This window comes from Phyllobates terribilis, unplaced genomic scaffold, assembly GCF_046119375.1.
Source record: "Phyllobates terribilis strain yellow unplaced genomic scaffold, ASM4611937v1 Scaffold_12__6_contigs__length_324123572, whole genome shotgun sequence".
NCBI classification, from domain to species: Eukaryota; Metazoa; Chordata; class Amphibia; order Anura; family Dendrobatidae; genus Phyllobates; species Phyllobates terribilis.
Window position 1 is genome coordinate 12,701,090 of NW_027362772.1, and position 23,584 is coordinate 12,724,673.

General features: G+C 45.7%; 1 protein-coding gene across 6 annotated transcripts in view; it reads right to left on the bottom strand.

Moving 5' to 3' along the window:
- The window catches only part of LOC141171905 (uncharacterized), a 108,856-nt gene that overhangs the window by 7,277 nt on the left and 77,995 nt on the right, over positions 1–23,584 (bottom strand). Inside the window, exons 3-7 of one of the 6 annotated variants that reach the window (XM_073655548.1) lie at positions 14,714–14,864; positions 14,405–14,584; positions 14,198–14,321; positions 14,020–14,114; positions 13,772–13,862 (exon numbers count right to left, since the gene is read on the bottom strand). The exons of the other annotated variants lie outside the window; for them this stretch is intronic. Of the exons in view, the coding sequence (XP_073511649.1) occupies positions 13,772–13,862; positions 14,020–14,114; positions 14,198–14,321; positions 14,405–14,584; positions 14,714–14,791 (568 nt within the window). The 5' untranslated portion in view covers positions 14,792–14,864. The remainder of the gene's footprint in view (positions 1–13,771; positions 13,863–14,019; positions 14,115–14,197; positions 14,322–14,404; positions 14,585–14,713; positions 14,865–23,584) is intronic. 6 annotated transcript variants of the gene reach the window in all.

The following is a 23,584-nucleotide window of genomic DNA, read 5'->3' on the forward strand; positions in this document are numbered from 1 at the left end:
GGTCACCTAGTGCTCATTTGATTAAGGGCAATGTGAAATAATAAGTGGCAATGTATATACAGTGGGGGAAATAAGCATTTGATCCCATGCTGTTTTTGTAAGTTTTCCCACTGACAAAGACATGAACAGTCTATAATTTTAAGGGTAGGTTAATTTTAACATTGAGAGATATAATATCCCCCCAAAAAATCAAGAAAATCACATTGTATAAATTAGATACATTTATTTGCATTTTGCAGTGAGAAATAAGTATTTGATCCCTCTGGCAAACAACACTTAATACTTGGTAGCAAAACCCTTGTTGGCAAGCACAGCAGTCAGAGTTTTTTTGTAGTTGATGATGAGGTTTGCGCACATGTCGGGGGGAGTTTTGGTCCACTCCTCTTTGCAGATCAACTCTAAATCATTACGATTTTGAGGCTGTCGCTTGGCAACTCGGAGCCTCAACTCCTACAATAGTTTTTCTATGGGATTAAGGTCTGGAGACTGGCTAGGCCACTCCATGACCTTACTGTGCTTCTTTTTGAGCCACTTCTTTGTTGCCTTGGCTGTATGTTTTGAGTCATTGTCTTACTGGAAGACCTAGCCACGACCCATCTTCAATGCTCTTACAGAAGGAAGGAGGTTGTTGGCCAAAATCTCGTGATACATGACCCCATCCATCTTTTCTTCGGTACAGTGCAGTCGTCATGCCCCCTTTGCAGAAAAGCAGCACCAAAGTATAATGTTTCCCCCACCATGCTTCACGGTTGGAACGATGTTCTTGGGGTTGTACTCATCCTTCTTCCTCCAAACACGGCGAGTTGAGTTAATGGCAAAGAGATAAATTTTTGTCTCATCTGACCACAGCACCTTCTCCCAATAACTCACAGAATCATCCAGGTGTTCATTGGCAAACTTCAGATGGGCCTGCACATGTGCCTTCTTGAGCAGGGGGACCTTGCGGGCACTGCAGGATTTTAAAGCTTTAAAAGGGGTATTCCCATCTCCAAGATCTTATCCCAATATGTAGTAGGTGTTAAAATAATAATAGCAAATACCTCCAATTAGAAATGTAGTATAGTTTTTCTGATTCGTTAAGTCTCTTTCCTCACGTGCAGGCATTGCAAGACCTTAGAGATCCATGGTTATTACCACTAGCAACTAGCTAACTAACTGTCACTATATCAGTGGTCGTAACTATGGATATCTAAGGTCCTGCAATGCCTGCACATGAGGAAAGAGACATAACGAATCAGAAAAACTATACTAAATTTCTAATTGTAGGTATTTGCTACTATTATTATTAGTACTACAACTACTACATATTGGGATAGGATCTTGGAGATGGGAGTACCCCTTTAAAGGCATAATGTGTTACCAATGGTTTTCTTGGTGACTGTGGTCCCAGCTGCCTGGAGATCATTAACCACTTCCCCCATGTAGTTTTAGGCTGATCTCTCACCTTCCTCATGATCAAGGATACCCCACGAGGTGAGATTTTGCATGGTGCCCCAGATCGATGTCGATTGACAGTCATTTCGTATTTCTTCCATTTTCTTACTATTGCACCAACAGTTGTCTCCTTCTCACTCAGCGTCTTACTTATGGTTTTGTAGTGAAAAGATAAAAGGTGTCGGTAGTTCCGCGCTCCTCTGTTAGTCAAGATGATACAGAATCCAGTTCTTCTTAAGAAGGGTTATGAAGAAGGAGTCCAGATTGTATAGGTAAAGGAGAGTGAGGACGCAGTGTCTCAGTCAAAGAGGGAGCAGGCAGCTCCTGGACAATAGGTGGATACCTCGTTCTATGCCTCCTTACCTCCTGTACTACTTTCTTTAAGGGCCGTCTCCCTCTTTGACTGAGATACTGCATCCTCAGTCCCCTTTAGGCTGTATGCCCACGTAGCGTTTTTCAAGCGTATATGCTGCGGAATTTCCACAGCGTAAACGCTTGTAAAACGCATGTATATCCGCACCCCATGGTCCCCAATGGCATTCCGCAATGTCAATGCCCATGCTGCGGATTTTTCCGCAGCGTATATGCTGCGGTCAAAAATCCGCAGCATGTTCATTAATTTTGCGGAAGCGCAGCGGAATCAATGTGCGGATGGTACCCAAGTCTGGATGAGAGGAGACTCTCATCCAGACCTGGGTACCAAAGAACCTGTAAAAAAAAGAAAAAATAAAGTTTATACTTATCTTCTGATGTTTTCCCTCCGTCGCGCTGTTGTCTGAAGGACCTGCCACGTCATGAGTCATGTGACCCATCAAATGACTCAATGACGTCACCCCAGGTCCTTCACACAACAGCGTGAGCCGCTCAAGACTCCGGACGGGGCAGAGAATGAATCTGTAGGTGAGTATAAACTTTATTTTTTTATTTTTTACCATTCTGATTCTTTTTTTTAACTATTACTTGGTCACACTATATAAATCCATGCCGGTTGCATGGATTTATATAGTGTGAACAAGTTGTCAAAGCACTTTTCCAAGTGATGCTTATAATCACTTGGAGAAGTGCTTGATAACCCGCATGCGGAAATGCATGCAAAGACGCCTCACAAACGCTTCTACCTGGTGGGAAAACCGCATGTAATATCCGCATGCGATTTTCCCGCCAGGGAGATGCGTAAAAAATATGCTTCAGGTCCGCAACGTGGGCACATAGCCTTACCTATACAATCTGGACTCCTTCTTCATAACCCTTCTTAAGAAGAACTGGATTCTGTATCTTTACAAACGGAGGAGCGCAGAACTACCGACAACTTTTATTTTTTCAATACATTGTGAACCACCAAGGTTTGGTGTCTCCTGCAGCCCTCTTTCACGCCTAATATATGAGTTGTGCATGACACAACCCTGCAAGGTAAGCATATTTCTGCTTTTATACAATATTGTTTGCCTGGGTAACAGCAATATTGCGCCTCTATTCTCATCCTTTTGTAGAATTATGGTTTTGTAGAACATTCCAGCTTTGTGCAGGTCTATGATCTTGCCCCTGACATCCTTAGAAAGCTCTTTGGTCTTGCCCATGTTGTAGAGGTTAGAGTCTGACTGATTAATTGAGTCTGTGGACAGGAGTCTTTTATACAGGTGACTATGTTAGACAGCTGTTTTTATTGCAGGTAACGAGTTGATTAGGATCGTCTAACTGGTCTGTAGGAGCCAGAACTCATAATGGTTTGTAGGGGATAAAATACTTATTTCGCACTGCAAAATACAAAAAAATGTATCTAATTTATACAATGTGATTTTCTTGATTTTTTTTTGGATATTCTATCTCTCAATGTTAAAATTAATCTACCTTTAAAATTATAGACTGTTCATGTCTTTGTCAGTGGGCACAAAAAAGAAATTGCCACACTACTGTATAGGTGCACGAGTAGGGTCCAAAACCAAACATTTAAAGAACAACCTCGGCACTCAAAACATAAGTAAGTGTAGAATTTAATGCAGTCCAAACAAAGTAACAGACGTTTCGGCCTTGACAAACGGCCTTCATCAGTGTGGTCTATAAACCAAGAACAAAATCATAATCAAAATCCAGAAAGTAAAACATATTACATTTAAAATCAGTGTTACGTATAGAAAATCTTTAGTTTACATGGGAGAAATGACTTCTAAAGACAGGAGACCTACCAGACTGTTTGGAGTCAGGTGTCTAAGGAGAGGATGGGCGAAGTGCCTCTGGGAATATGTATCAATACCTGTGAAAGCACGTGGATAACCTAATTAGGTGCAGTTCAGAAAAGACTAGACTGTCCGAAAGTAGTGCTGAAGCATACCTGTGTGCCATTAGCAGGGGTCTTAGCGTTAGAACGCGGTATCCACCACTGGTTCAGTGTGGTCCCAGTGTGTGACATCTATCTGCACTATTTAATTGCATAAGGGGGGTGGGACTGGTAAATATGAGGGCCAATCCCATAAGATGGGTGTCACCCCAGGAAGTTGTATGGCTGTCATAGAAAAGTGTAGTGTCAGTGGGTTGTGCCGGCTGTGACGTCACAGGATGTGACGCGCGGCACGTGCGTGCCAGGAAGTCCTAGAGGTTATCAGCGTGCGTTCCACTGTGCCGCATGTGACGTCATCGAATGTGACGCGCGGCACGTGCGTACCAGGAAGTCCTCGAGGTTGTCAGCGTGCGTTCCATTGTCCCGGAAGTGCGCGCTCTCTAATGGAAATGTGCGTTCCACAGGTTATAAGGGGCGGATTCTTATATAGTGATGGTCAGCATGCGTTCCACAGTCACGGAGGTGCATACTAGTGAATAGGATTGTGCGTTCCAAGGCTATCAGGTGGATTTCCTGTGCAGTGGCAGAGTGATAGGTCCATAATCAATGTCCCACATTTCAAGGCACAATTAAACATGCCATCTGTAACACAAAATGAATAATTAGGACTAATCATATCCGTGGGGTGATATCATAATGACAAGGGGAATTAAATAAAGGAAATTAAATAGGGAGGCGTACTGGATACATGAACTTCAGTCCCTTGCCCCCAAGGGTTTAAATAGGGACTACGATTTAATTTCCTTTATTTAATTGGCACTAATTCCTCTTGTCATTATGATATCAAAAGCCCAAATCTAGGGTTTATTTGCAGAAAGCCTTGAACTTTGATTGTATGCCAATTTATGCTATGACAAGGTTGTATTATGCCGTCACCCCACGGATATGATTAGTCATAATTATTCATTTTGTGTTACAGATGACATGTTTAATTGTGCCTTGAAATGTGGGACATTGATTATGGACCTATCACTCTGCCACTGCACAGGAAATCCACCTGATAGCCTTGGAACACACAATCCTATTCACTAGTATGCACCTCCGTGACTGTGGAACGCATGCTGACCATCACTATATAAGAATCCGCCCCTTATAACCTGTGGAACGCACATTTCCATTAGAGAGCGCGCACTTCCGGGACAATGGAACGCACGCTGACAACCTCGAGGACTTCCTGGTACGCACGTGCCGCGCGTCACATTCGATGACGTCACATGCGGCACAGTGGAACGCACGCTGATAACCTCTAGGACTTCCTGGCATGCACGTGCCGCGCGTCACATCCTGTGACGTCACAGCCGGCACAACCCACTGACACTACACTTTTCTATGATAGCCATACAACTTCCTGGGGTGACACCCATCTTATGGGATTGGCCCTAATATTTACCAGTCCCACCCCCCTTATGCAATTAAATAGTGCAGATAGATGTCACACACTGGGACCACACTGAACCAGCGGTGGATACCGCGTTCTAACGCTAAGACCCCTGTTAATGTCACACAGGTATGCTTCAGCACTACTTTCGGACAGTCTAGTCTTTTCTGAACTGCACCTAATTAGGTTATCCACGTGCTTTCACAGGTATTGATACATATTCCCAGAGGCACTTCGCCCATCCTCTCCCTAGACACCTGACTCCAAACAGTCTGGTAGGTCTCGTGTCTATAGAAGTCATTTCTCCCATGTAAACTAAAGATTTTCTATACGTGAGGCTAAGTGCCCACGATGCAGAAATTCTGCATATTTTTTACGCTTCTCCCTGGCAGGAAAAACGCATGTGGATTTTAAATGCGGTTTTCCCGCCAGGTAGAAGCGTTTGTGAAGCGTCTTTGCATGCATATCTGCATGCGGGTTATCAAGCACTTTTCCAAGCGATTTTAGCATCACTTGGAAAAGTGCTTGATAACTTGTTCACACTATATAAATCAATGCAACCGGCATGGATTTATAGTAGTGTGACCAAATTAGTTAAAAAAAAGAATAAGAATGGTGAAAAATAAAAAAAATAAAGTTTATACTCACCTTCTGATGTCTTCCCGGTGTTTTGTCTGCTCCGTCCGGTGTCTTGCACTGCTTGCGGGGGTGTGAAGGACCTGTGGTGACGTCATTGAGCCATGTGATGGGTCACATGACTCAGTGACGTCATGGCAGGTCCTTCACATCAACGCGAACATTGCAAGACACCGGACGGAGCAGACAAAACACCGGGAAGACATCAGAAGGGGAGTATAAACTTTATTTTTTATTTTAAATTCTTTTTTTTACAGTTTCTATGGTACCCAGGTCTGGATGAGAGTCTCCTCTTCTCCAGACTTGGGTACCATCCGCACATTGAACCGTGTGATATCCGCATGTGCAAATGCAGTGATGCGGATGTCACGCGGTCCAATGCAAGTCAATGGCGGCGATTACGCCGCGCTTCCGCAAAATTAATGGACATGCTACGGATTTTTGAGCGCAGCATAAACGCTGCGGAAAAATCCACAACATGGGCATTGAAAGTGCGGCTTGTCATTGGGGACCACGGGGGGCGGATTACCAAGCGTTTCCCAAGCGTTTATGCTGCGGAAATTCCGCAGCATAAACGCTTGTAAAACGCTACGTGGGCACCCAGCCTGACACTGATTTTAAATGTAATATGTTTTACTTTCAGGATTTTGATTATGATTTTGTTCTTGGTTTATAGACCACACTGATGAAGGCCGTTTGTCAAGGCCGAAACGTCTGTTACTTTGTTTGGACTGCATTAAATTCTACACTTATGTTTTGAGTGCCGAGGTTATTCTTTAAATGTTTGGTTTTGGACCCTACTCGTGCACCTATGCAGTAGTGCGGTGATTTCTTTTTTGAGTATATAAACCTATACGCCTGCACACTGTAGTGTCATGTCTACACCAATCACTTTTTCATACAATGCGGAGGAGACTTCTAATATATTGGCACAATCGAGTTTTTCAAGTGAATTTTTGAAAGTTGCACCTAAGGAGACCCGTGGGAGAGACCACGAGAGAGAACAGCGGCATCTCGTTAACAACGAACTGCATTGTGCTACCCTTACTGAGTATTTGAGAACCGAACGTATCCCGAGGGGGCTGAGGGTACAACTGCGGCCGACTTTATTCTCAAACAATACTGAATATACTACAAGATTTGAACAGATTGTCATTAAATCAAAAGAACATTTATTTACATTACCTGTTGATTTTCTGAATAAGGCCATCATCACGACTAAGGAGGAGATCAAGAACATAGAGACCCAACTCCTGACGACCACTACTTCTGAGGAATACGCCAACTTACAAGGCAAGATTAAAACCAACATCGAAAACCACCGACGTGATACCGAAGCAAGGAAAAGGTCCAAATTTATACGTGATACCGAAGATTACGAGTCCAATAGAGTCTACCGATGGCGCGACAATTACTCCACTAGGAGAAGTTCCTATAATTACAACAAATCTCCCTCAGACGCCTCCACATCAGGTTCGGAAGTGGACCGACGGGATCATCACTCTTCTTCTGTTCCTTTTTTAGGCCTACCCCGGAGACAACCAAGAAGAAAACGAGGTGGGGCAGGCAACACAAGGAATATGGACTACAATCGAATAACCAGATCTCAAGCAACCCCCTGGTGGTAAATATATCATCACATACCCTTAGTATCCCTCAATTGTCGGTATTACAATGGGGTCTGTCCTTTTGCCCGTTAAGTAAATACAATACATTTCAGTTGGACATGGAGTTACAGCGATTTTATCGCTCACTGCGTTTAAAAACACATGTCTCCAAAACTGTGTCCACTAAAGATAAAGGCCAAATAGACACCATGGCACTTATTACGGCTGAGGAACTAGGGTTCCGAAAAAAGAGCACTTATAGACCACCATATGGCACCCACGCATTGGAGACATTCATCAGTTTTATTGATAGTGCATTCCAAAAATTACGCTCAGATAGCGAAAGGGGCAAACTACACTATCAACAGAACCTGTCACCACTTGATCAGCAAGCCCTGAGGGAACTAAGGGATAACAAATCACTAATAATAAAACCAGCCGACAAGGGGGGAGCAATTGTAGTGATGAACAAAATCGACTACACTAATGAAATAGAACGTCAATTGGGGGACACTACCACCTACCGGCCACTACCCAATGACCCCACCCCACATCTGAGCACATTGATTCAGACCACAGTCCAGAGATACCTCACAGCAGGTGTCATAGATACCAAAACAAGTGAATTTCTGATTAGGAAATTTCCTATTACCCCTGTCTTTTATGTCTTACCTAAAATACACAAGAACCTTGAACAACTTCCTGGTAGACCCATAGTAGTTTCCACTGACTCATTACTTTCACCACTCTCGATCTTCTTGGAGAAGATCCTTACACCATTGACCCAACGTAGTCCATCTTACCTGTTAGATACGGGAGCCTTCCCGACAGCTTTAAAAGATATTGGACAAGTCCCCTCTAGTGCTATCTTGGTATCATTTGATGTCAAAAACTTATATACGTCCATACCTCATGAACAAGGTATTGCCATGGTCCAACGGTTACTGACACACTCCGAAATAGATCCCAAGGTCTCGGACCTCTGTGTAGACCTCCTATCATTAGTCCTTACGAAGAACTTTTTCCTTTTTCAGGACACATACTACCTCCAAGTGAAAGGGACCGCCATGGGATCCAATGTGGCGCCCCCATATGCAAATTGTTACATGGCAGCCTTTGAGAATGATGTCGTCTATTCCCACCCACTATTTCAGAGATACTCCATTATGTGAAAAAGATTTATCGACGACATCTTTTGCATATGGGGAGGTCCAAAAGATTCCTTAATAGAATTTTTCTCTGGTTTAAATATGGCATGGCCCGGTCTTAGCTTCACCATGACCAGGGAAATCCATCAAGTAAGCTTCCTTTATACCATGTTGATGAAAGATCAACATGGCACCCTTTCCACAGACCTGTTTTCCAAACCCACTGACCGCAACAGTTTGTTACACTTTACTAGCAATCACCCTAGGGCCATGAAGAGTTCTATTCCCAAATCACAATTTAAAAGGGTAGATAGAATAGTAACTAACGAACAGTTAAAGCAAACCAGAATTCATGAAACGAGAGCGAGATTTTTAGAGAGGGGCTATCCCCCAGCCATTCTTGACCAGCAACCAACAGAGCCCCGCGGTACACGTATTCCCACCAAGGATCGCATTCTGTTTGTACATACCTTTCACCCTTATGCGTACATACTTCATAAAGCAATACGTAGACATTGGAACATACTGGGGACCGGTTATCCTGACATCCCTTCTTTTCAAACACCATTTCTACCCTGTTTTAAACGACCGTCTAATCTTAGAGATTCCCTAGTACGGGCGGACATAGGTAGTACAAAATCAGGTCCTCAACAGAGATTCCTACAGAATCCCAAAACAGGAACATTTCCCTGCCTACAGTGCAGGCAATGCAATAATGTCCTGCGAGGAGATTCAGTCCACCATCCACCATCCACAATCCGGGAACAGATATCAAATTAAATTTTTTTTTACCTGTGACACATCTTTTGTGATTTAGTTGATTAAATGCCCTTGTGGCTTGATCTATATAGGTGAGACCACCCAACCCATCAGGGATAGGATTTCCAAACATAAATCCACTATACGATGCAAAAATTTATTATTGCCCATTCCCTTCCATTTCGACACAGCAGGACACCACGTTTCACAATTAAAATTTCACGTTTTGGAACAGGTACTCACGCCACGGAGGGGTGGCTACCGTGTATGCCTCCTGAAACGTAGGGAGGCGTACTGGAAACATGAACTTCAGTCCCTTGCCCCCAAGGGTTTAAATAGGGACTACGATTTAATTTCCTTTATTTAACTGGCACTAATTCCTCTTGTCATTATGATATCAAATGCCCAAATCTCGGGTTTATTTGCAGAAAGCCTTGAACTTTGATTGTATGCCAATTTATGCTATGACAAGGTTGTATTATGCCGTCACCCCACGGATATGATTAGTCCTAATTATTCATTTTGTGTTACAGATGGCATGTTTAATTGTGCCTTGAAATGTGGGACATTGATTATGGACCTATCACTCTGCCACTGCACAGGAAATCCACCTGATAGCCTTGGAACGCACAATCCTATTCACTAGTATGCACCTCCGTGACTGTGGAACGCATGCTGACCATCGCTATATAAGAATCCGCCCCTTATAACCTGTGGAACGCACATTTCCATTAGAGAGAGCGCACTTCCGGGACAATGGAACGCATACTGACAAACTCGAGGACTTCCTGGTACGCACGTGCCGCGCGTCACATTCGATGACGTCACATGCGGCACAGTGGAACGCACGCTGATAACCTCTAGGACTTCCTGGCATGCACGTGCTGCGCGTCACATCCTGTGAAGTCACAGCCGGCACAACCCACTGACACTACACTTTTCTATGACAGCCATACAACTTCCTGGGGTGACACCCATCTTATGGGATTGGCCCTCATATTTACCAGTCCCACCCCCCTTATGCAATTAAATAGTGCAGATAGATGTCACACACTGGGACCACACTGAACCAGCGGTGGATACCGCGTTCTAACGCTAAGACCCCTGTTAATGTCACACAGGTATGCTTCAGCACTACTTTCGGACAGTCTAGTCTTTTCTGAACTGCACCTAATTAGGTTATCCACGTGCTTTCACAGGTATTGATACATATTCCCAGAGGCACTTCGCCCATCCTCTCCCTAGACACCTGACTCCAAACAGTCTGGTAGGTCTCCTGACTATAGAAGTCATTTCTCCCATGTAAACTAAAGATTTTCTATACGTGACACTGATTTTTAAATGTAATATGTTTTACTTTCTGGATTTTGATTATGATTTTGTTCTTGGTTTATAGACCACACTGATGAAGGCCGTTTGTCAAGGCCGAAACGTCTGTTACTTTGTTTGGACTGCATTAAATTCTACACTTACTTATGTTTGTCAGTGGGCAAACTTACAAAAACAGCAAGGGATCAAATACTTATTTCCCCCACTGTAGCTGAAGGAGCCATCTGTTACCTATTTAATTAAAGGTGAAGTGTAATAACAAGTTTCTATATAGAACAGTAACAAGCACAATTGAATTAAGTGTATAGTTTGAGGTGTTTATACAATTATGTGAGGTAGGAATCAAAGTATATGCTGTCGAATGAAATAAAAGAATTACTATGATTAGAACAGGGGTCCTCAAACTACGGCCCGCGGGCCACATTCGGCCTGCGGAGGACTTTCATCCGGCCCGCCGGGCTATGGGCGGAGGAGAGGAGAGCGGTGCCATTGCCCGCCCTTCCCCCCCGCTTGCTCAGGGCCCCGGCAGGTGGATACTTACCTCTCCCCGTGCCTCCGCAGATCAGCTGTCATCCTGCTCTGCGCTTTCTGTGACGTCTCAGGTCAGAGGGCGCGGTGACGTCTTTACACCGAGTGCTGTCACAGGCAGCGCAGAGCGGGACAACGCCGCTGCGACGCTGGAGTCCAGACCAGAGCAGCAGCAGCAAGTGAGAAGTGAGGTGAGTATTGGATTTTTTTTTTTTTTTTTTTAAATGTATGGAGACATAGGTCATTATATGGAGGGTGACATCCTGCAAGGGGTATAATATGGGGGGGGGGGGGGGGTGACATCCTGCATGGGGTATAATATGGGGGGGGGGTGACATGCTGCATGGGGCATAATATGGGGGGGGGGTGACATGCTGCATGGGGCATTATATGGGGGGGTGACATGCTGCATGGGGCATTATATGGGGGGGTGACATGCAGCATGGGGCATTATAAAGACAGGGGAGTGATATCCTGCATGGGGCATTATATGGGGGGGTGACATCCTGCATGGGGCATTATATGGGGGTTGACATCCTGCATGTGGCATTATATGGGGGGTGACATGCTGCATTATATGGGGGTGTGACATGCTGCATTATATGGGGGTGTGACATGCTGCATGGGGCATTATAAAGACAGGGGAGTGATATCCTGCATGGGGCATTATATGGGGGGGTAACATCCTGCATGGGGCATTATATGGGGGGTGACATCCTGCATGGGGCATTATATGGGGGGGGGAGGGACATCCTGCATGGGGCATTATAAAGACAGGGGAGTGATATCTTGCATGGGGCATTATATGGGGGGGGTGACATCCTGCATGGGGCATTATATGGGGGGTGACATCCTGCATGGGGCATTATATGGTGTGAGAAAGGGACATCCTGCATGGGGCATTATATGGGGGGTGGCATCCAGCATGGGGCATTATAAGGGGGGAACAGCCTGCCTATTGGGAACATTTACCTGCCCATTGAGGACCTATGCTGCCTATTGGGGACCTATGCTGCCTATTGGGGATATTTATCTGCCTATTGGGGACATTTACCTGCCTATTGGGGACATTTACCTGCCTATTGGGGACCTATGCTGCCTATTGGGGAACTATGCTGCCTATTGGGGAACTATGCTGCCTATTGGGTACAGTTACCTACCTATTGAAATACCGGTTGATTTAACTTTACTTGTTCTTCATTTTAAATATTGTCTTTGTTCCTGTATTGTTTTTTTACTTCAAAATAAGATATGTGCAGTGTGCATAGGAATTTGTTCATACATTTTTTTAAAAACTATATTCCGGCCCTCCAATGGTCTGAGGGACAGTGAACTGGCCCCCTGTTTAAAAAGTTTGAGGACCCCTGGATTAGAAGAAAAAACGCACATGATTTTTTAGTACATTTTGTTTATTGTTAGTATCCAGCTCTGACCTTATCCAAAGGCCAGAGACGGTAGACTGCACGAATAGTATGGTGAATAATGGAATATAATTTTAATATCCTAATAAAGGTTGCATTTTAATATAGTTATCCTAGTCAGTAAGTTGTTAAAGAGTGATGAGCAAGGAAATCCCTGAGATCTGGAAAAAGGAGTAGATAGAACCAAGCCTGTTCGTCGTGGCCATCTTTTTAGCTGCCAGGTGACCACGAACAGTGCCTTCAATACATTGTGTCTTCAAGCTATTCCAACAAGAGTATGCAGAGAAGAAAAGAAAAGTGGCAATCACCATTGGAAGCAGAAAAACATTCTTTAATTCAGACAAAAGTCGTGATGGGAAGTGGTAGGCTGGGGTGTGCGGGGGAGTGCAAGACTGGATGACGCAGAAGCGCATTCCCAGCATAAAATGGTCGTCGTCCAATCTTGCACTCACTCGCACACCCAAGCCTACAGCTTCCCATGACGACTTTTGTCTGAATTAAACAATGTTTTACTGCTTCCGATGGTGAGTGCCACCTTTCTTTTCTTCTCTACATACTACTGTAGTACTCTTGTTGCAGCACCGTGGACCGTCGGCAGGCATTTTTTTGTTTCATTACAGAGGACTACAAGTCCAGGCTTAAAAGACTGGTGCACTTGGTACTCCGTTTCTTTTGAGACTCATATTCCAGCAAGATCTGCATTCAAATAGCTAAATGGTGCTCCTTCCCTTCTTAACCTGCCATGTGCCCAGACAGTAGTGTGCAACCAAATACAGGGTATTGTCGGATTCAAGAGATGTTCGAAAATAATTTTTAAGGTCCATTTGTTTCCTTTTAATCCTTTGTGAAGAATTCCAAAGTTATCACCACATAAAGTGACACACGTCAGATTTGAAAAATGGGCACTGATTAAGAATACAAAACTGGCTGCGGGAAGTGGTTAAGTCAGAGTATTTTTGGCACTAACTACTATAGTTAAAAACTGTGAGTATAGACAATAACATCTACTGAAATTAACAAACTCAACACTCTTCATCAGTAAAAATATGAGTAACCAATGCAGAATGTTAATGCTCTAGAGGCAAAATGGTAATCACACGATTGTGATACGCCCAGACTACACGACCGACAAAGCAGCCGCAGCTGGTGACTGAGAAGAATCTGTGACTTCTCTGCATTTAGTGGTTACTACTCACCTGGGCGGTTATCTGTAGGAATCTCCTCCTTACATTGCTCATCACCCCTCACATATGTCTCTATAGTATTAATATGGGTCAGATCTTCACCCTAAAACAAATATTGTAAAAGCCACAAATGGAGAAGTTCCATTAAGTTCTTATTACATAAGTATAAAACATATAATACTGGGGGATAAAATAATACTGAGCACAAGAGCTTTACAGCTGTCATAAGGAAGATCTCATGACACCTTCTCTCCATCTACCTGATGATCCTGAGGAACATTGGGATCTTCTTGTTTACAGTCCTGTGGAAGAGGACGGGGACATCTCTCTGCTGTTGTCCTCTTACTGGATAGATCTGGAGGAAACACATACAGGGACTGAATTCATTCTTTACATACAGATAATTATAGGCTGGGTGTATTTAATCCTGTCTATTACCTGGTGATGTGAGGGGCTGGGGAACCTCCATCATGACGTCCTTGTACAGATATTTGTGTCCTTCTAAATACTCCCACTCCTCCATGGAGAAATAGATGGCGACATCCTGACACCTTATAGGGACCTGACACATACAATGATACCGTCATCCCCCCAATCCATTCATAGCGTTACTGTGTAATGTCCCAGCATTCCCAGCAGTGTCACCTCTCCAGTCAGCAGCTCAATCATCTTGTAGGTGAGTTCTAGAATCTTCTGGTCATTGATGTCCTCATGTATCAGGTGATGAGGTGGAAGCCCTGTGATTGGGCTCAGGGGTCTTCCCCATCCCTCAGACACAGGGTCCTGACAGCGCTCACTAGAGGTCTTCTTCACTACTATGTAATCCTGGTTATGGAAAGACACATTAATAAATCTCACTACAGACATTTCCAGAGTCCTCACCTCTCCAGATCTGTCCATCTGTTATTCCCATAGATAAGAATGATGTAATGTGACGTCATCAGAATCTCTCACCTCTCCAGTAAGCCGGAAGAGGATCTCTAGGGTGAGGTGTAATATCCTCTCCGCCATCTTGTCTCTGTCCATGTCCATCCTTGATGGGTAAATCAGGAAAATTCTCTTAATATAGAAGATCTTCACTGAGAGGATCTGATATTGTAGAAACCTGAACAAGAAGATGAGCCGATGTAACATCATAAAGAATCCTGTGTAATAATACAATTACTGGAGACAATAAGGGGAAACATATGAGGAGATTTATTATTTTACAGTATTTAGGTTTCTCTTTTAAATCTATATATATGTATAAAGTATAAAATTTGTGTGAAGCCCGTTGAATACAAAAACCACATTTTTCATGCAGTTTGAGTGAAGTTTTGCATGGCCTGTTTTAACACGAGACTAAAAATGCTGCAAACATTAAAATTTGAAATTTCCCTCCATCACGAGATTTGGCCCCCCAAATTTAGGCTCTATAGAAATAAAGGAGAAAATGGGTGTCTGTGTGTTGAATGCAAAACCATAGTTTATGCTCAAAAGGTTTTAAAGAATAAGAGCGACGGCGTCCGAAGAGTCGCTCTTAAAGGGGCAGCAACCATATAGTCGCTGAGGTGGGGCAACCTGATAAGTCGGTCTAAATTCCGTAATTATAGCAATGGCTGTTGCAGAAGTAACTGAGGCCTCATTTATGAGAATTGCTTCACAGTAAGATTGCTTTAGTTGCCCATAGCAAACAGACTGCAGCTTTCAGCATTGAAGCTGCTGAGGTAAAGTGAAAGCTGAGCTCTGATTGGTTGCTATGGACTACTAGAACAGTCTGAGAGTGAGGAAGTCACATTTTCTGCTTTATATATATAGATTCACCTATTAGATCTCTGATAAGTGTGAGGTGATTACAGTATTTTTCGGACTGTAAGACGCACTTTTTTGCCTCCAAAATTTTGGAGGAAAGTGGGGGGTGCGTCTTATAGTCCGAATACTATATTACTGTATGGCCACATGGTGGTGGGTGTGGGGAAGCGGCAGCGGGGGATCAGCGGGGCACAGGAGGCAGCAGCCGCCTGCTGCAGCCTACCCTGTGCCCGCTACTAAAGAAAATGAATATTCCCTGCTCCCCACGCACATGGGCGTGGAGAGCAATGAATATTCATTTTTCTTAATAGCCAGTGCACTGTACAGCAGCGAGGCTCCTGCTGCTGCTTTGCGGTCTGTGTGCCCGCTATTAAAACTCATGAATATTCCCTACAACCCACTCCCATTGGTTGTAGTAAATATCCATGGTCTTTAATAGCGGGCACACTGACCGCAGAGCGGCAGCAGGAGCAGCGCTGCTGTACGGTGTGCACGCTATTGAACAGACTGAATGGTCACGGCTCCCCACGCACAGAGTCCCGACGTGGGGAGCAGTGACTATTCCAGCACAGCGTCTCACACTGTGTGAGGGTGCATGGCAGGGATGCCATGTGCGCCCTGCCATGTGCGGCTCACACAGTGAGAGTGTCGGCAGCAGAGCGGGACAGCGCTGGAGGAGAGAGGAGGTGAGTATGAGTGTTTATTTATTTATTTTTGTAGCCAGCATGATGGGGGCTCAGAGGGTGCGATACATACCAGGATGGGGGCTCAGAGGGTGCCATACATACCAGCATGGGGGCTCAGAGGGTGCCATACATACCAGCATGGGGGCTCAGAGGGTGCCATACATACCAGCATGGGGGCTCAGAGGGTGCCATGCATACCAGGATGGGGGCTCAGAGGGTGCCATGCATACCAGGATGGGGGCTCAGAGGGTGCCATACATACCAGCATGGGGGCTCAGAGGGTGTCATACATACCAGCATGGGGGCTCAGAGGGTGCCATGCATACCAGGATGGGGGCTCAGAGGGTGCCATGCATACCAGGATGGGGGCTCAAAGGGTGTCATGCATACCAGGATGGGGGCTCAGAGGGTGCCATGCATACCAGGATGGGGGCTCAAGGGGTGTCATGCATACCAGTATGAGGGCATCAAGGGGTGCCATGCATACCAGTATGAGGGCATCAAGGGGTGCCATGCATACCAGGATGGGGGCTCAAGGGGTGCCATGCATACCAGGATGGGGGCTCAAGGGGTGCCATGCATACCAGGATGGGGGCTCAGAGAGGTGCCATGCATACCAGGATGGGGGCTCAGAGAGGTGCCATGCATACCAGGATGGGGGATAAAGGGGTGCCATGCATACCAGGATGGGGGATAAAGGGGTGCCATGCATACCAGGATGGGGGATAAAGGGGTGCCATGCATACCAGGATGGGGGATAAAGGGGTGCCATGCATACCAGGATGGGATGGGGGCCACTTATACCAGGAAGGAGGGGTCATACATACCAGGATGGAGGATATTAACAGAATTGGGGGGGGGGACATTACCCCAATACCAGTGTCAGCAGCAGACACCCACCCCCATAACAGGGCATCATGGCCACATTTTTTGCTTAAATTTTTTTTCCTATTTTCCTCCTTTAAAACATAGGTGCGTCTTATGGTCCAGTGCGTGTTATAGTCCGAAAAATACGGTACTAAGGGTCATAATACTAAGGATTGTTTTTTAAAATGCCGCCCAAAAAACTGCCATCAATTGGGCAAGATAATCCAAAAGCTAAGAAAGCAAAACAGTCTCAAACAGCTGAGACAAGTGAACAATGCGAGTCCCGGCTTGAAAGGAAATGGATGAGACAGGCTGAATCAAATGCAGCTGAAACATCTGAACAACAGGAACATCGTCTTCAGGAGAAACGGATGAGGCAGGCTGAATCAAGGGATGCGGAAACATCTGAACGAAAGGTTGAACCTTGTCAAACTGACCGCATATGACATATGCAATTTATGCAAAGATGTAGGCAGCCTGACTTGAGTTTGGAAGTGTTTCACTATGACACAATTCAGGACTATAGGTCACATCTGAAAGTCATAATAGGCAAAATGGACATAATATGCGAACATTGTCAAGCAAAAAAGTTTAACTTTGAATCGTCTGGTATGTGCAGCTCAAATGACAAAGTCAGTTTATCACTTAAGTCTACCTCCCAAACCACTTTTTTCATACATGTTGGAACAACTCCTGAATCCAAACATTTTCTGCAAAGTATTAGGAGATACAATTCATCCATCCAGATGACATCCTTTGATAAGACAGCTAGACTCAAGGAAGCAGAAATTGTGCCCACTTTTTTTGCCCAGGGCAAAATATATCACAACATAAGTTCTATGCTTCCTGTAACAAATGAAGACCCAATTTTTTTTTTTAAATTTACTTTTTGGGAGATGAACAGATGCAAGCTGATCGACTTTGTGAAGCTATACCTGAGACAAAAAAAGATATTGTTTTGAGTTTGCAAAGATTTTTCCATTAATGAATTCAGGTAGTAAACCTTTTTAAAAAAAAACTTAGAAAGAATGCCAAGTGACGAATATTAGGTTATAATAAGAGCAGACAAGACACCAGTTGGTGAGTAGTGATGAGCGAGCATGCTCGCTACTGCTTGGTGCTTGCCCGAGCATCTCACTGTACGAGATGCTCAGAACTCGCCAAGTATTTCCGGGTTGCTCGGCGGGAGCTCGAGTCCCCTCCCTGCATGTTTGGCGCTCTTTACAGAGCCAATGAACATGAAGGGATTGCCTGCCACTCATTGTAATGCCATAGCCATGGTGGTTGTGGCATTACAATGATTAGCTGGCCGCACAGCGTCATCAGGTCTATATCAGACCTGGCGCCACCGTGCTCGACACAGTCACTCCAGAATCAGACAGTGTAGGGAGAGGTGCTGCTGAGCTAGGGAGAGATTTAGTTGTTTATTATGTAGTGTAGGTACGAGAGAAGTACCGTATTTTTCGGACTATAAGACGCACTTTTTTCCCCCCAAATTTGGGAGGATAATGGGGGGTGAGTCTTATGGTCCGTACACAACTTACAGGTGGTGGTGGAGCGGGATTGCAGGGCGGCGGCGGAAGAAGAGGTAAGGCAGGCTGATATCTGGCTGGGGGCCGGGCCTGGCCGGGTACCGGGGCCGGTGTATTGCTGTGAGCGGAGTTTGCAGAGCAGAGTGTGCGGCTTCCAGTGGCCGCGGCCATGTTCCTGAAGCTGTGCTCTACAGGAAAATGGCCGCCGACTCGGCAGAGCGCATGCACAATGGTCATACCCTCTGTTCAGCGTGGATGGCCTGAGGACAGAGAGGAGGAGGAGAGAATGGTCAGTTGTCCTCTTGGTGAGGACACGGAAGTCTTTCCTGTTAGCAGTCTGGCACACATGGCTGAGCTTATATTACTCTGCCTTTCCCATGACCCCCGCGTTCTCAAAATTTTGGATGACAGTCATTACTGGTTGGTGACACTTCTAGACCCACGCTACAAGGAGAACTTTATATCCCTTATTCCTGAGGCAGACAGGTCTACAAAACTGGGGCTGTACCACAAGGCCCTTGTTGCGTAACTATTGAAAAAATTCCCATCTGAAAACGCTGGGGGTAGAGGGCACAGTTCGTTGGACAACCAAGGAGTACAGGCGAGAGAGACAACTCCAATCCAGCAGAGGCAAGGGAACACTGTCCAAGTTCTGGGAGAATTTTCTCAGCCCCTCCCATCGCACAGGCCCTGAGGCACGGGTACTCTCACAAGGAGTGCAAAGTTTGGGAAGATGCTGAGGGAGTACCTTGCCGTCTGTACCAACGTCCTCTGTAATTCCTCTCTGTCTTCTAATTATTGGGTATCCAAGCTGGATACATGGAATGAACTGGCTCTCTACGCCTTGGAGTTCCTGGCCTGCCCTGCCGCTAGCGTTTTATCAAAGCGGGTTTTTAGTGCCGCTGGTGGAATTATAACTGATAAGTGCATCCGCCTGTCAACTGAAAATGCTAACAGGCTGACTCTTATAAAAATGAACAAGGGCTGGATTGGGCCAGATTTCTCAACACCACCGAATGATAGCAGCGTAACAAACTCATAACCAGTGTCCTTTTTTAGGGGGGTGTATTCCCATGCACCTTTTCACACCCACACATGGGTATACGCTTCCTGATTTTGGCTATTTGCTTTTGTCCTCCTCCTTCTCCTCATCCTCAACCACCATATCACCAGAGTGACCGTAGTCTGTGATGCAACACCCACATAATTTTTTTAAAGGGTGTTTATGACTCCCGTAAAAAAAAAAAAAAATTGTATACAGTATGTTCATGTATACCCCCCAGGGTATCCTGGAGGCTGTATTTCCAGGCCTGTCTGAACACGCTCCTAGCCTGTTCCTCCCGCCTTCTAGGGGCCGATTACCTAGACCCACTCCTGTATCTTGTCTGTCCTGTCTGAACACGCGCCTTGCCTGTTCGTCCCGCCTCTCTGGGGGCCGTATTCCCAGACCCGCTCCTGTATCCTGCTGCAGTGTCGGTCTCCTCCGTGCACTCAGTTCCAGTCTGAACTCTCTCCTATCCTTTACCTGTTTTTTCTGTATGTCCGTTCCTTTCCTTTTTCTGCAGAGTCTGAACTCGTACCTAACTCCTGCTTGTTGTCTCTGTACTCCCATTTGTGAGTTTGTGGTCCACTCGCTACTTCACTGCAAGTACCCTGTGGGTATCTGGCTCTGCCTTTCCCTTCCTGTCTGTTCCGTGTGAACAGAGCCCTGTCCCCGCTGCTCTGCCTTGCTCACCGCTCTGGCGGTTCTAGCCTGCTCTGCCTTGCTCACTGCTCCGGCAGCCTTGCTAAGCTCTGACCCTTTTGCTCGCTGCTCCGGCAGCCTTGCTCCGCTCTGACCCTTTTGCTCGCTGCTCCGGCAGCCTTGCTCCGCTCTGACCCTTTTGCTCACTGCTCCAGCAGTCTTGCTCCGCTCTGACCTTTTTTGCTCGCTGCTCCGTCAGCCTTGCTCCGCTCTGACCCTTTTGCTCACTGCTCCGGCAGTCTCGCTCCGCTCTTATCCTTTTGCTCACTGCTCCGGCAGTCTTTCTCTACTCTTGCTCACCGCTCCAGACGGCCTCGTCCTGCTCTGACTCCTTGCTCACTGCTCCGGCAGTCTCGCTCAGCTCTGACCCTTTGCTCACCGCTCCAGGCGGTCTCGTCCTGCTCTGCTCTTGCTCACCGCTCCTGGCGGTCTCGTCCTGCTCTGCTCTTGCTCACCGCTCCTGGCGGTCTCGTCCTGCTCTGCTCTTGCTCACCGCTCCTGGCGGTCTCGTCCTGCTCTGCTCTTGCTCACCGCTCCTGGCGGTCTCGTCCTGCTCTGCTCTCGCTCACCGCTCCTGGCGGTCTCGTCCTGCTCTGCTCTCGCTCACCGCTCCTGGCGGTCTCGTCCTGCTCTGCTCTCGCTCACCGCTCCAGGCAGTCTCGTCCTGCTCTGCTCTCGCTCACCGCTCCGGGCGGTCTCGTCCTGCTCTGCTCTCGCTCACTGCTCCGGGCAGTCTCATCCTGTCCTGCTCTCGCTCACCTCTCTGGGCGGCCTCACTCTGCTGTGTTTGTCCGCCACATCTGTGATTCTGTTCCAGAGTCCCAGTGTGTACTGGGTCCTATCCCGCCTGTGTTCCTACCTGCTAGTGCCTTCCTGTCTGCACTCTAGCCGTGCTTGCCTGTACCCCCCCTGCCTGCATACCAGTCGTGCCTGCCTATTCCCACCAGTCTGTGTGCCAGCCTAACCAGTCTGTTCCTGTATTCCTCTGTGTGGGTCAACAGCCGTGTCCGGGGTCTGTCCTGGAGTAGCACCTGGTCCCTCTGCTCGGTTCCTCCTTGGTGCACTGGCGTCGTATGCTGTCGTGCGACCCTGGTCGGATCGGGTGAATACCTAGTTACGCCCCTCCAGGCATTCACTCTCCGGCACGGTCCAGTGGAATCACACGCACACGCCGCTCAGCCCGGGCGTGTGCATTACAATGTTTCACACACCACATGGCCAAATAAGGTTGTAAAATGTTAAAATTACATTTCCCGGTAAATGCATTGGTCACTGTTGAAAGCAATGCAAAAGTGCAAAAACGCATCAAAAACGCTATGTGTGAACATAGCCCAAGGTGTGGAGGAGTATTTTTGTTTTTGGTTATTTATTTTGCCTTATATACAAGTCATTACCCTGGAAAGGATGTTCCTTAACATATTTCCCAGGAAAATCCATTTTGGTTTTGTTTTTGTATGTTTTATTGTGAGTCCGTAAAAGTGGAGTAATACCTCTGACAACATTGTTGACAGCAGTGACCTGGGAGTCAGAAATGCTTCCAGAGGTCTTCTCCATGCTGTTCCCATGTCATTTGAGAACTGTTCCCATCGATTTTGGCAATTTTTAGACCCTCTGCCGACCGCCTGAAAAATGCTCGAGTTTCCCATAGACTGACATTGGGCTCGTTGCTCGGGTCGAGCACCCAAGTATTCCAATGTGCTCAACCCAAGCAACAAGCACCCGAGCATTTTAGTGCTCGCCCATCACTATTGGTGAGCACAAAAGGCGAGTTAATTCTCCCAGTATTAACGAAGTAGCTATTGTAATGGTTGGACAAAACTTTCTAAGCCGAGATATAATTATTCAGCGACGAAGCGAAAATGGCTATCACTTTAATTTAACGCAGACTGATCCCAACACTGCTTGACCAACCAATACAAAAATATCAGCTATGGACTTCTACGCCTACCAAATAATGATCAGAGATGGTTCATCAAACCACATTTTACAATGTAGGCAACTTTTTCATCAATTTATATTAGATATGTATGCCAAGGTGGAAAGCGAGCATCTTTTGTACAAACGACTGAACCAACGAAAGCTTCGATTGGATGAGGATAAGAGATGCTGCTGCTAACGATGGCAACGTGAGGGATATTGGCCGCATGGTTTATTTTACTGGCTACATTTACAGGAAGTCCCAGACAAATGCACGAGTACGCTCAGGACGCCATGACATATGTTCGGATATATGGCCATAGCGTAGAGATTTGTTTATTACAGTTATATGTTATCCAACTTGGCCAGCGATATGGGAAGAACTTCTGAGTGGTCAGGATCCCCCTAATCGACATGATTTAACAGTAAGGGTGTTTAAACTAAAACTGATTAAGGTCATGGAAGTAATTACATAGTGTCATATTTTTGGTGAAACTCTATGTTGGATGTATTCAATTGAGTGTCAAAAAGAGGTCTTCTGCATGCACACATACTGATGTGCCTAAAAGACAAGATATGTCCTGATCAAATTGACAGAGTTATTTTGGCTGAGCTTCCAAACCCAGAGGAGCACCCGATACTTTTTGACAGGGCTGTGGAGTCGGTAAGCCAAACCTCCGACTCAGACTCCTCAATTTCCATGACACAACTCCAACTCCGACTCCCTTATACATGGCTCATGTTTAAGTGATAAATTTACTGTAGCACAGATTCATCTCAGCTAAAAGTCTAGACCCTTAGATCAGGAATAGGACAGACGTTTATATGACATTTCATAACTTTCCCAAATTCTTATGAAAAAAATATTCCCCACAAACTGCATTGAACTACTGCACCCAATTTATTATATATTTTAGGAGTCAGAGTTGGTCCATTTTATACCGACTCCGACTCCACCAAAAAGGGGTCCGACTGACTCCACAGCCCTGCTTTTTGAAACTATTTAGAAAATATGATCCACGGGTCATGTGGGCCATTTAATCCAAGATCGCCATGCATGAAGGAAGTAAAATGCACTAAAAAGTATCCTCGCAACTTGATTGAAGAAACACAGACAGTAGATGATGGTTATCCTCTTTACAGAAGACTGAAAACCTGGACAGGGAAGATATACTACAACAATCAGATTTAAAAGAATTAGCCAGTACACAGATAATGAAATAGATAACCGATGGGTTGTACCTTAAGCCCCCGTCTCACATAGCGATATCGCTAGCGATATCGCTGC